The sequence below is a fragment of the Borostomias antarcticus genome (assembly GCF_949987555.1).
Source record: "Borostomias antarcticus genome assembly, chromosome: 23".
In the NCBI taxonomy this organism is placed as follows: Eukaryota; Metazoa; Chordata; class Actinopteri; order Stomiiformes; family Stomiidae; genus Borostomias; species Borostomias antarcticus.
Genome location: NC_140256.1, coordinates 2,965,799 through 2,978,646, shown reverse-complemented (window position 1 = coordinate 2,978,646; position 12,848 = coordinate 2,965,799). Strand labels below are relative to the sequence as shown.

The 12,848-nt window shown below is 45.0% G+C and overlaps 1 protein-coding gene across 2 annotated transcripts in view; it reads left to right on the top strand.

Moving 5' to 3' along the window:
• clip1a (CAP-GLY domain containing linker protein 1a) overlaps positions 1-12,848 on the top strand; it is a 28,958-nt gene that overhangs the window by 14,270 nt on the left and 1,840 nt on the right. The window contains exons 9-21 of one of the 2 annotated variants that reach the window (XM_084457216.1): positions 1,429-2,334; positions 2,593-2,709; positions 3,626-3,683; positions 3,762-3,845; positions 4,520-4,676; positions 5,449-5,614; positions 6,054-6,269; positions 6,904-9,429; positions 10,342-10,479; positions 10,606-10,712; positions 11,232-11,352; positions 11,514-11,566; positions 12,314-12,431. In XM_084457216.1, the coding sequence (XP_084313342.1) occupies positions 1,429-2,334; positions 2,593-2,709; positions 3,626-3,683; positions 3,762-3,845; positions 4,520-4,676; positions 5,449-5,614; positions 6,054-6,269; positions 6,904-9,429; positions 10,342-10,479; positions 10,606-10,712; positions 11,232-11,352; positions 11,514-11,566; positions 12,314-12,431 (4,767 nt within the window). The remainder of the gene's footprint in view (positions 1-1,428; positions 2,335-2,592; positions 2,710-3,625; positions 3,684-3,761; positions 3,846-4,519; positions 4,677-5,448; positions 5,615-6,053; positions 6,270-6,903; positions 9,430-10,341; positions 10,480-10,605; positions 10,713-11,231; positions 11,353-11,513; positions 11,567-12,313; positions 12,432-12,848) is intronic. The other variant, XM_084457217.1, reaches the window with a different exon arrangement.

Sequence of the window (12,848 nt, the reverse complement as noted above, 5' to 3'; positions counted from 1 at the left end):
AAGGAGCTTGAACAGAGCCTGCTCTTTGAAAAGACCAAAGCTGAGAAACTCCAGAGAGAGTTAGAAGACACTAGGGTAACGTTAACGGATCTCGCTCTGCGCTGTGCTGCGTTCGGGACAGAGAGGTGGAGGTGGGGGATGTGTTAGTGTGAAAAGGTAACGGGTTCGCTGGGTTGCAGAGGAGTAACAGAAGGTCAGGGCCTCATTACTTGAGCCATCGTGAACCAACCGCTGTCATACTGTCACCAATATGGCTGCTATCAGAAAAAGAGAAAACTCTACGGCCCTCTGTTTAACTATGAAGGGATCCCTTTTATTCGGAATTGGTTTCAAGTCTGCATTTTGTCATTTTTGACCAAGTAATTTGTTATACATACCTGTATTTATTCATTTATTTAATCCTAACTTACTCGCCATGTTAACTTTTGCCCACAGTCCCCACTCGGGCTTTGCTGCGTTTGAGCAGGCAGACAGTTTTCCTATCCCATTCCCACCTGCCCCTTATTCCCAGATACCCTTCGCCCTATACGCTGACCCTGCCAGCTCCCAGTATGTAGGGTTGCTTCCTCTTGCAAACCTCTCCTGCTCCCACTCCCAGTCAATGCATCTTATCTCAGGGGTATCACAGCCAATAAGCAAGGATGGGTTACTCAGATATGATCCTCAAGGGCCACCGTCTCTACTGTTTATTTCCCCGCTGTCTAGTTTAAATCAGTTGGTTCCCGTTTTACACGTCCTGTGTCATTGACCTTATTCACATGGTGGCCATGTCACGTTCAGGGTGAGAGAATGCGGATGTATCCATAGACCATATAGTACATGTTCGTTATAAAAATAACACTTCAAGATTCGAAATAGTCAAAAATAACATCCAGAATACACTACTGGAATTACAAACTCATGATTACTGGACTCTGATTGTTTTTCACCACAGATGTTTTCACGTTATGAAATACATAGGAGCGCATTAGTCATCAGCTCATTCCCAGTCCGAGTCCAGTTCAGTGAGTTTGTAATTCCAGTAGTGTATTCTGGATGTTATTTTTGACTCTTTCGAATCTTGAAGTGTTATTTTTATAACGAACTTGTTTTATTAGACTATGGATACTTCCGCATTCTCCCACCCTGAGCGTGACATGGCCGCCGTGTGAATAAGGTCAATAACTCTTCTGATGAGGGAAAAAAACTGTAGATACTGCAGCTCTTGAAGTCTAAATGTTCAGTACAACAGCAGTGTCACGCCAGCCCTATTATCACTAGAGGGCGGTATAATTCAGGAAACATCTAAATGTGCACCGTTACTGTACTTCTGCTGCTTCTCCTGTAATTACCTTTGTAGAGTGCCTTTTTAGGGCCTGAACACACAAGCAATTCATCATTCTGTCGTTGAAATACCTTTATTTGAGCCCCAGTTATCCCGTCCCATAGGTGGCCACGGTGTCTGAGAAGTCCCGCATCATGGAGCTGGAGAGAGACCTCTCATTGCGGACCAGGGAACTGGCCGACATGCGCCTGCGTCTGGAGTGCCAGCGATCGGAAGGCTCCGACCCCACCGTCTCACCCCTCCTGGAGGAGGTCAGCTCGCTGAGGGCCCAGCTGGCCGCTCAGGAAGCCAAGCAACGGGCCGAGCTGGCGGAAACGAGAGAGAAGCTGGAGGCCGAGGAGAAGGCCCACAGAGAAGCCATGGCCCAGACCCAGGCCACGTCGTGCAGACTGTCCAGCAACAACGAGCAGCTGCGCATGCGCCTGAGCCAGAACGAGAAGGAGAGCGCCGACGTCGTCGAGCTGTGGCGCACCAAGCTGGAGTCGGCCGTCGCCTCGCACCAGCAGGCCATGGAGGAGCTGAAGGTGTCGTTCAGCAAAGGGGAAGGCGCCCAGGCGGCAGAGCTAGTGGAGACCAAAAGCGCCCTGGAGACGCTGAAGGTGGAGCACAAGTCGGCGCTCGAGGAGGCCGGTGGCAGGCGCGACGCCGAAGCCACCGCCTTCTCCCGGGAGTCGGAGGGGCTGAGGGCACAGCTGCTGGCTTTGGCGGAGGAGAAGGAGCGGCTGGAGGAGGCCCTGCGCTCCAGCGTGGAGAGCGCCGAGGAGCAACACCTGGTGGAGATGGAGGACGTGCTGGGGAAGCTGCACGCCGCCGAAATCAAGGTAAAGGAACTGGAGGAGCAGGAGGCTACGCTGGTCCAGCAGGCCCAGGATGGGGCCAGACAAGTCCAGGAGCGAGCAGCAGCTATGGAGGCCTTGAACTCCCAGCAGGATCAAGGTAAACAAGAGCTCCTGAGCCTGGGAAGCCAGCTGGAAGAGGCCCGGGACCAGGCTCGCTCTCAGGGCACCAAGGTAGGTCCACATCCATCCCGTTCGCCATGACCATTTTTCAGTTGCAGTTCTGTCCATGCAAGTTTTTTTTTTTTTGTAGACATATTTACAAAGTCTAAGCCGGGACACGTGGCTTATATACACGTTATGGTTCATCCTTTATTTTTTTGCCAGTTTTATTTGCGAGATCCTTTATATCCATTTGTTCTCATTTTTGTTTTCATTTTGCATGCTTTTTTCCCTATTTTCGTGTCCATGGCATCATCGCCTGTGCTGTAGGTCACTGAGTTGAGCTCTGAGTTGGAGGGCAAGCAGCAGGAGCTCATCTCTCTGCAGCAGAGCTTGACCGCTGGGCAGCAGGACAAGAGCTCCCTGGAGCAGGAGCTGGGCAGCCTGGTGAGTCCGGGGTCGCAGGGAGGCGGGTGGGCAGGCCGGGTCCAGGAATGAGGGGTCTTGCATGGCTGTTCTAATGGGGCTTTAAGACTCCAGGTACCCTCAGGTGTCTTGCTTTTTGTTTTAATGCTTTTAATGTCTCATGTAAAGCACCTTGAATTGCCCTGTGGCTGAAATGTGCTATATAAATAAACTTGCCTTGCCTCGCCTTGCCTCAGGTGAGTTAAGGGCGTATTCACATATGTTAGTGCGCATCATTGATGCACACCAAAAGCGAAAGTGATGCATTGTTTCATTTCTCAGCTACTGCGGTTCGCTTTCACACAGCACTTTCTTTACTCTAGTCCAAATGCAGCACCACAAGTCACATGAAAAGGCTCAGTGCTGTCATTGGTCAATATCTTTCGGGGCGGGTGCAAGAGCGCCATGAAAAACTCCCGGGAAGAACAAATTTATAATGGTTTATAAGGTAGTTGCGTCGGTCCGAGGTCGCGCGCTTTCACACCATAACTGGTGCGCACAAGAATTCGGTTGAAGCCGCTCCGAGACCACCCCTTCTGGAGGGTCTCGGTGCGGCTGTTTTGGTGCGCACCTGAGTGCGATTGCTGTGTTCACACAGGCCTAAATGAAGCACTCTCGGGCCCAAAGCTTGTTTGCTGCGCACTAACTAGTGTCTGTGTGAATAACACCCTCAGATAAGGAAGAGTGCTACATTTAAATACTATGTTACTTTCAAAGCATCCCTTGAATTAAGAGGGTAAATGTCTAGTGTCTTTTTCAGTATCATTTAGGTATCATTGAATATGAGGTATACGCATGGTTAATTAACATGTAGTGACACCAATCAATCAATCGTTATTGATTTGTCATGAAATGACACAAAGATGTTGAAAGCTGTTCATCTGCGTTCTCTCCTCAGACACAAAAGCTGTCGGAAAGCACAGACGCTCAAACTAAATCAACAAAAGCTATGCAAGGTAAATCGCATCGCTATGAGTTCTCGTCAGATTCATACAGCACATTTCTGGAATTCATTCTCACATTCTCCTTTTCAGAGTTGCTTGAGAAACTTGGCACTAAGGAGAAGCAGTGCACAGCCTTCTCCACAGAATCGGAAGCTCTTAAAAGTCAAATTGCAGGTTAGAGCGCAGGTCTTTCTCAACCCTGAAGACCAACTGAGGTTGGGGGTTTTTCTTTTGCCCGTCTTCTGTTCTCATTTCATAAATGTTATAGACCTCCAGCTCCAAGTAGGGACGGAAGGCGTCTTCCTCCCTTAAGTGATGATGTAATTTTGCAGACCATTACAGCATCATCAACTTCTGTGTGTCTAAAAATAGGCAGCCTACAGCGAAAATTGAATGGGTTTTTTCTAAATGGTTTATGATGTTTTATGCCCCCTGTTCATTTATGTATGAAAACGTATAGCTTATGACATATTTATATTATTTACTTATACTACATGGAGACTTAATCGAGAGAGAAATGTACTTTGGCCAAAAAGTCAAATTTTACAAATCCTGTCTTTGATTGTAGAATCCCCGTTCATTTTTTTCTCATAGAGAGAAGCACTTATTTGGGCAAAGCACTATAATGTGACGTAATACTGTAGTATTCTCCAAGTCAGTACGGTTAACAATAAATGACTTCATTTCCTACTTGCCTTCCTGGCATTTTCCGGTAACAGATAGGATCAGATAACCTCAACATGTCTTTGCTACGTACTAGATGACTAACCTGGAAATAGAACATCAAAATATCAGTAGAAACATCTACTCCGAAACCAAAGTGCGTAAGGGTTTTCCTGTTCTTTCAGGGCTGGAGAGAAAGATGAAGACGGGAGATGAGAAGCTTGATCAGCTGACGCGAGACAAGGCCAAACTTGAAAGCGACATCTCAGACATGATGAAGTCATCGGGCGACAGCTCAGCACAGCTCATGAAAATGAACGAAGATCTCACCCAGAAAGAGAGGTACCAAACCCTGTAGGGCCGTGCAATGCGACGATATATATATATATATATATATATATATCATGGGACTATAGAAAAATGTCTATCAATAGATATTTCTCTCTATCGTTCCTATCGCTATTTTCGCAAAGAAGCGGTGTCGTCCGGTTTGAGGTCACTCTACGTCACCGTGATGATGCGAGGCCCAGGCCGTCCAGAGACCAGAGCGACGGCCTCGTTCAGACAGGAGATAATAGATATTTTCCCCAAATTATTCATCACACATCATGCCAGCTTTCTTTGGTTCAGTGCAAACAAAGCCTAAAATATAGTGGAAATATAGCCCCAGGCCAGCTTCCATGTCCGACTCCAGCGCAACAAACCTCTTCTACCACCTACAGAAGAAGCACGAGAGGCAGTACACTATATTTTGATATATATAATTATGGAGATATGGAATGACCCATATCGTGACAGAAGATTCTGTCCATATTGCACAGCCCTAATATCCTGACTGCCCACACTCCTCCTCCTCCTCCTCCTCCTCCTCCTCCTCCTACATAAAGGAGTGACTGGTGCATATGTCAAAACGACAAGCGAAATTGCTGCAATTTCTAACATATACATTTATTTCTACACAGCCAAAGTCAAGTAATGATAGAATGCTTAATGGTTGTATTTGACACATTATTTATTATTGTTTATATTTAGGATTAGCTGAGCTTCCAGTTTGTTTCAGCGTCGCTTGTCTCGTAAGCTTATCTCCCTCCTCCCCATACTCCTCCGCTCCCAGGAGACTTGAGGAGCTGCAGACTAGTTTAGCTGAGGTGAAAGACCAGGCCGCTCATTCTGAGGAGCAGCACAAGCAGGAGCTGGCTCGGAGGGAGCAGGAGATGAAGGAGAAGAGAGACGAACACCGGGGTCAGCTGACCAGCCTGCAGGAGAGGATGGTTCACCTGGTGAGTAAGGCCTGGATTACTCTGCGTTGTTTTTTTCCAGCATTTTCGCCCGAAAAAGTTGTGCGTAGCAGTTGCACTACCCCGGTCAAAATTAACCTCTGACCCGGAGGCCTTGGGATACGGCCGGACCTACGTTTTGGCGTTCGAAATCCAGAGCTGCTTTCTAGTGTAATAGGCAGATCCTTAGGCTTTTGGGGAAAAAAAAGGAATACGCCTTCACTGTGTTCACTTCACATTATAACAATCAAACAGGTGATTTACAAGTTTGAGCTATATAATATCTTAGTGGATACTATCGTTAAAATCAATTTGGAAATGGAATAACAGGTATCACACAAAAATCAGCCAAGCGGATAATAACGTAGGATGAACTTGAGCTGTTTTCAGTGTTTACAGCTCTCTCTCTCTCTCTCTCTCTCTCTCTTTTCTCACTGTGTAGGAGAATAGTGTGAACCAAGGTAAAGCTCTTACTGAGGAGCAGAGGGCCTCCCAGGAGGAGGCCCTCGCTGAGGCCGCGGCGCTTAACGCACAGGAACTCAAGGCTCTGCAGGGTCATGCAGACCAGGTGAAGCAGGAGCTGAGCACGGCCAGAGACAAAACCCAGGAGCTGGAGCGACTGGTCTCTGAGCTGAAGCCTTATAGGGAGAAGGCTGAGGTGAGTGCCTCCGCAATTTAAGTCCTGGAAGATGCTGCCTCTTGGGGCCAGATATTCACTTGTGGCCACATTTTTTTTTCCTCAAAGTAATTGAACAGCATTTGAGAACTCGGTGATGCCTTCCCCATTTTGCTTAGTCCTCCATTTGTCTGCCCACTTATGTATAATTAGGCTTGATGTTAGTGCCCATGTCCAAGATTGGCAAGCGAGTTAATGTTTGGAGTTAGGCTAATGGATAATAACACATCTAACCAGATTATAAGATTTGCCTACAGGGTTGCAATTTCATGCATTTTATTTTTGTTGAGTAACCACTCTCATATTCAACCTCATTACCTCATTCTGTGTGGCTGTGTGTCTTTATGGGTTACTTTGAAAGCATGGGTACTGTTTCAGTGTGCACCATTTGATTTAATTAACAGTTCATTGGTGTACCCTTGGTATCAATGTATTTTGAAGGTCAGTGTGGTGTCACCTGGGGTTCCTCTCCCTTCCCACTGTGTATGCTTTTGCCAACTTACCTTTCCAGTTGCATATTATTACTTTTGTTCATTTGCTTGATTTATTTTTGTTTATATTCACTTTTCTTTATCCTTTACCCTTCCCCTTTTTTCTTTCAACTTTATTCCTTCAGTGTTTTTCTGCTGAGCTCGGCTCCTCCAAGCAGGAAGTTCAACAACTGTCCAAAGACATGGAAAAGCAGATCCTAGTCCTGGAGAGCATGTCTAAGGAAAACCAGGAGATCAGGGCTCAGAGAGGAAGCCTTGAGACTCAGCTCTCCGATGTGCAGTCCAAGCTATCTGCCTCTGAGGCTAGTCACAAGGAGCTCTTGTCCAAGAAGGAGGCCATGTTGGTGCTTAGGGACAAGCTTACAAAACAGCTAGACGAACTTTCATCCACTAACCAAAAGCTAGAGAAAGAGACCGTTTCATTGTCCAGTGAGTTGGAGACGGTCAGAGGTGTTGTTCTGGAGGCACAGGCCGAAAATAAAAATCTCAAGCTTGCTGAAACCGAGTACCGAGCCCAAATTGAGGAGCTTCAAAAGACGAGCAAAGAAACACAGGCTCTCCTACTCAAGCACCAGCAGCAGATTCAGCAGCTTGAGGAAAAGAAAAAGCAACTAACAGAGGAATATGAGAAGACTAGCAAGGAGAGGAACCAACTTCAGGAAGAGCTCAGGAAGAGCAGTGAGAAGCTGATATCTGAAAGGGACAGCCTAATGTTGGAGAGGGACGCAGCCAGAAATGCCAAAAAAAATCTTGACGCACAGAATGCAGAGTTGCAAGCTAAATTTCAGTCCTTGAGCTTGGAGAAAGAAGACCTTTGCGAGACGAATACTCAAACTCGAGCACAGATCGAGATATTGACCAAAGAGAAGGCGGAGATGTCATCTGGAACCAATTCAGCCATCTCTGACAAGGATGCCCTACAGGCAATAAACACAGAGCTCCAGAATCAGCTCAATGCTACTAAGAAGGATCTTGAGAATAATGTGAAGGATAATTATGAGCTTCTGGCTTCCAAAAAGAGCCTGGCCAAGATGCTGGAGGAGTTTAATACAAGCAGAGAGGTTACAGATTCTGAGAGGCTTGGTCTCCTACAGGAAAAAGAGGACCTGCTTGCTAGCCAGAGAAAAGTCTGCTCTGAGAAGGAGGATCTTCTTAAGGAAAGAGAAGAGTTGAGGGAGAAGCTTCGACTGTCTGCAGAGGAATTGACTGCCTCTACAGAGAAGGTGAAAGAGGTGCTGTCATCATCTGCGCAGGACAAGCAAACGCTTTGTTTCCAGAATGCCGAGACTGAGAAGACTCTACGGTCTCTTCGGAAAGAGAAGATGGTTGTTGAATCAACACTGGAACAGCAGAGGACGGAGACTCAGCGTCTGATACATGAGAAAGATGAACTTGAAAAGAAGAACACTAAGGAGATATCTGAGAAAGAAGCTCTAGCTAATGAAAGAGACAAATTAGCCAGTGAAATTTGTAACATGAAGGATCAGCTGGACAAATCCTCCAAGGCCAATGTAGACCTTATACAAGCTGATTCCAACCTTAATGCAACGCTGGAGGAATCAAAACAGAAGTTAAATGAAATTGAAGCTGAGAGAACATCTTTGAAAAGTGAAAAGTCGGATTTACAAGCTCAGCTGCAGAAGCAATGCTCTAAGATGGAGATACTTGAGAAAGAGAAAGTCCAGATTCAAGCCAAAGCACAGGACCTTACTCAACAGATTCAGCATCTTCTACACGAGAAGGAGGAACTTGAAGAGAAGAACACTAAGGAGATATCTGAGAAAGAAGCTCTAGCTAATGAAAGAGACAAATTAGCCAGTGAAGTCCGTCACATGAAGGATCAGTTGGACAACTCCTCCAAGACCAATGCAGACCTTGTACAAGCTGATTCCAACCTTAATGCAATGCTAGAGAAAACCAAACGGAAGATCGAAGAAATCGACGCTGAAAGAACATCTTTGAAAAGTGAAAAATCTGATTTACAAGCACAGTTGCAGAAGCATTGCTCCGAAAAGGAAGCTCTTGAGAAGGAGAAAGTTCAGATGCAAGCCAAAGTACAGGATCTTACTGAACAATATCTCACCAGAGATAAAAACATGGATGAGATGTCCACAAGCCTTAAGAGGGCCGATGAGGAAAGGAAAGCCCTGATTGAAGAAATTACGGTCTTGAAAGCACAACTAACGCAGAAAGATCAGGAAAGCGGTGACTTGACTGGAGATAGAAAACGTCTATCTGCCAAAATGGAAGAACTCGAGAAAGAGGTCTCCACCTTGGACAAGGATAAGAGAGACCTCCTCACAGCACAAAGCAAATTAGAGCAGGACATTGTATCTCTCCGTAGTAGCCGAGAGAGTGGTGATGGGGAATGCACACGGCTACGTGGAGAAGTAGAGAAGCTCCAGGCTGCCCAGACACAGCTTGAGGCAAGCTCCCAAGCTCTGCACGCCGAGAAGGCCCTGGTAGAGGCACAGCGTCAGGCCGCTATGGAAGAGGCATCAGTGGCCACCAAGGCAAAAGAGGATCTCTCTCTTAGCCTGGAGGATCTGAGAGCCCAGAGAAATGCCTTGAACAAAGAGAGAGATGAAGCCGTTCAGCAGATCACCCAGCTTGAAGCCCAACTCAAAAATGCTCTTTCCAAGCAGCTTGAGGTACCCTACTACTAACACATTCTAAACCCTCACATTAGATTCATATTATATTGCATCCTCACTGCATGCTCTTATTTTCTTGCTGCTTTTATGTTTCAAATAGTCATCCTCCAATCACTAACTGCTGTCTTGCGTCTAGTTCCCTGCCAACAGCTGCTATTTAAACTTTCCTGTGGACTAAGAACGTGATTGAGATCAGGTTATATTCCTTGGTTAGGTAACATGTAGAACTGTTACTTTAGAATTAGGAATCTATAGAATTAGATATTGATGCCACCAGTCTCTTCATCCTGAATTGAATGTTACTGTATTCATATTTTAAATGGTCACATAGGATTTCCAGGTGATGAGATTTATTGAGTGCCAGGGGTTGGATCAGTGATTAGCAGTACAGCCCCAAATCACCCATTTCTGAACTCTTTTTGACGAGCGCTGATAAACGGCATCATTGTGTGGATCCGTTCTCAGACCACAGGATGTGATTTCTTTCGCCTTCCTCACAGCTCTATCTACGTAGTTCACAATTGAGATTTTACTTTTAGATTTCCACAATGGGCATAGACAATGAAGTTGCTTGTTATTTGATTCTAAAAAGAGATGTGGGACATTCCATTCCATCTTTTGAATTACAGTATAATAATTGAAGAGACATGATCACTGTTTCCCACTAGACTGTCAGAATCAATTTTGGAATGATTTGCATGATTGACATGCAAAGCATGTAAATTAATTAATTTACTTAAAATATGTTTTAAAAACTTGAATACGTGAAAAGTTTGTGAAAACATTAAGCTGTGTACTGTAAGATTTAAACGGAGGGTCTGCAAATGTCATGATTGTTTCACCTCTGTCAACCCCTATATTGGTAACTTATACTTCTAGCCTATACTGTATCACAACCTACCTCACCAGGCAGTCGAGTCCTCTGGCAAGACTGCTGAGACCCTGGAACAGGTGACGCAGGAGAAGGGCCGTCTGCAGCAGGAGAAGAGCGAGGCCCAGGCTCTGGTGGACGAGCTCAGGAGCGCCAAGCTGGAGATGCAAAGTCAGGTGAGACGACTGCTTCAGGTGGAGGGGAGGAAGCAGAGCTTAGTCACTGGCAATACTCGAATGTGTACTTGAGTAAAAATAATAATAATATTGAAATGTTAATGTGAGTTTAAAAAAATGTTTCAGGTAGAGTCCCTGAAGGAGAAGAATTCAAGATATCAGGAAGAGCTTTGTGCGTCCAAGGAGAAGCTCAACTCTGAGAACCAGAGGATCAGTAGTTTATCTGAGGAGATGTAAGTACCCAGTCTTTTCTGTTTCTATCAAGTCAATTTATCTCCTTCCAATGCCTCTGCCCCTTCTCTGTTGGTTCCTATTGCGTTACCCCTGAATGTTATGGGTGGAAGACCCAAGAGTCAGTATGTATTGGTCAGGTCCTGACTGAGTGCTCACATCTGAGGGCGGGGCAGGGGAGGGTTAGCCTAGCAGTGTCCTCTCACAGTAACTGGCGAAGGACTAATGGTGCAGTACAGTCAAGTGTCAAATCCTTCCATTTTTACTCGCCACACTTTCATTAAACTTGTAGAATGGGACATTTGGACCACTTGAGTCTTTCTTGAGCTTTACAGATTGGATGATGATGATGATGATGATGATGACAGAATCTTTATGAGCATCCAAATGAATACCAATCGAAGGGCACTGTTAGCAATTCGCATTTTGACAGTTAACGGTGGTGAAAAAAAAAAAAGGTTACTTCCCCAAGACAGTTTTTCCACCTCACTCCTCCACTCTCATTCTTGTGTGTGTTCAAGTGAGTATTTGAAGCGAGCTGCATCTGAGAAGTCCCAGTCCCTGGAGGCCCTGCAGAGTGAGAACAGGGCTCTGACCCAGAAGCTCGGCAGCAGCGAGGAAGAGATCCGAGGCCAGCAGAAGGTACAGCGCAACACCGCAACAGAACCACTGGACCATTGGTTTTACAGCGCCACAAATGAACATTGTGCATTTAAACATTTAAAGATTAGATTGCCTTTATTGTCCATCAAGTGGAAATTGGTTTTGCTTAATCACTAAGCATCACTTCTTTTTCATTTTAGTTAGAGGCTGACAACTCCAAACTCAATGAACAGTTAGAAGAACTGAAACGGAGGTAAGACCCTTTGAAATGTCTTCCTGGCAAATCTTCAAACTCCGCTTTTTACCATTGACAATTGGTAAAAATTACCAATTGACAAAACGGCATTACCAATTGACAAAACAGCATTTCTGTAATGTAGTGTACCATGATCGCTTGTGCTTTAGCCTTGCTCTCGCCAGCATGCCATGTATGACTGTGCTGTCCTTCGTATGTGCTAATTTACGCCTCTTTCACATTTTCTTTTGCCTCTGAAAGATTGCCTAATAATGCCTCCAGGTATTCCACGACTCGAAAGTTGTTACATACCATATTTTGTTCTCCTTACCCAGTATGCCTTAGTTATCCACGTAAATTGTTGGCTTTATGGTGCATATAATCTCAACATATTTCTGTCTCTTTACAATCGGTAAAATTCAACTTCATTATTATCCATCTGATTTTGTCTGCTGAATGTTCGTACGCCAGTTGTTCATGAATAACTACTGTGAATGCGAAGCTGCTGGAATAATCATCTTTACCAGGAATGATTATAGCACTTTTACAGCACCACCCCAACTATTTTCACCAGATAATGCATGCTTCATTACTCCAGACTCTCATTTGATCTTGTTTTTCATGAGTGATTTTCTCCATTGTCAAGCCTTTATCTCATTGTTTTCTTAATCTTTGTGATCCTCTTTTGTGTCCTCTCACAATCCCATTATTTCATCACTAGAGCTATCTATATATTTATTTTCTGTGTATGTTTGTACCCGACAGTGAGAACTCCATTAAAAAAGAGCTGAGTAAGGAGAAAGCCAACTTCCAGCAGTCCATCAAGAAAAGCAGTGCCTTAATCTCAGAGAAGGACCTGGAGCTGGGGAACCTCAAGAGTGAGGTGAGAGTGAGCAGCGTATATCTTCCTCAGTTTCACTTTCGTTTATTTGATTAAGAGGGACAACATACATTAATAAACACAGTGTAAATGCACCCGATTTTAGCCAAAAGGCTAGTTTCCGTCGGCAGTCCCCATGCCAGGAATTAAAAGGCCGACCTGCAATGGTAAAATTGGTACACAGTGATTAAAATCAATACAGTATACAACATTCACACATTACACAGTACATCATTTCACAACACAATACATAACACACCACATTCAGAGGCGCTAATGTTCACAGCTTTGATTGTCGAGAAGCTGTTCATTGATATCTTATCGTCTGTCCTCGTAGCCTCGCATACCAAGCTTGATCACTCGTATGAAAACTCTCTATAGAGATTTTGTTTGCAAAAATGTATCCAGTTTATCCTCCAT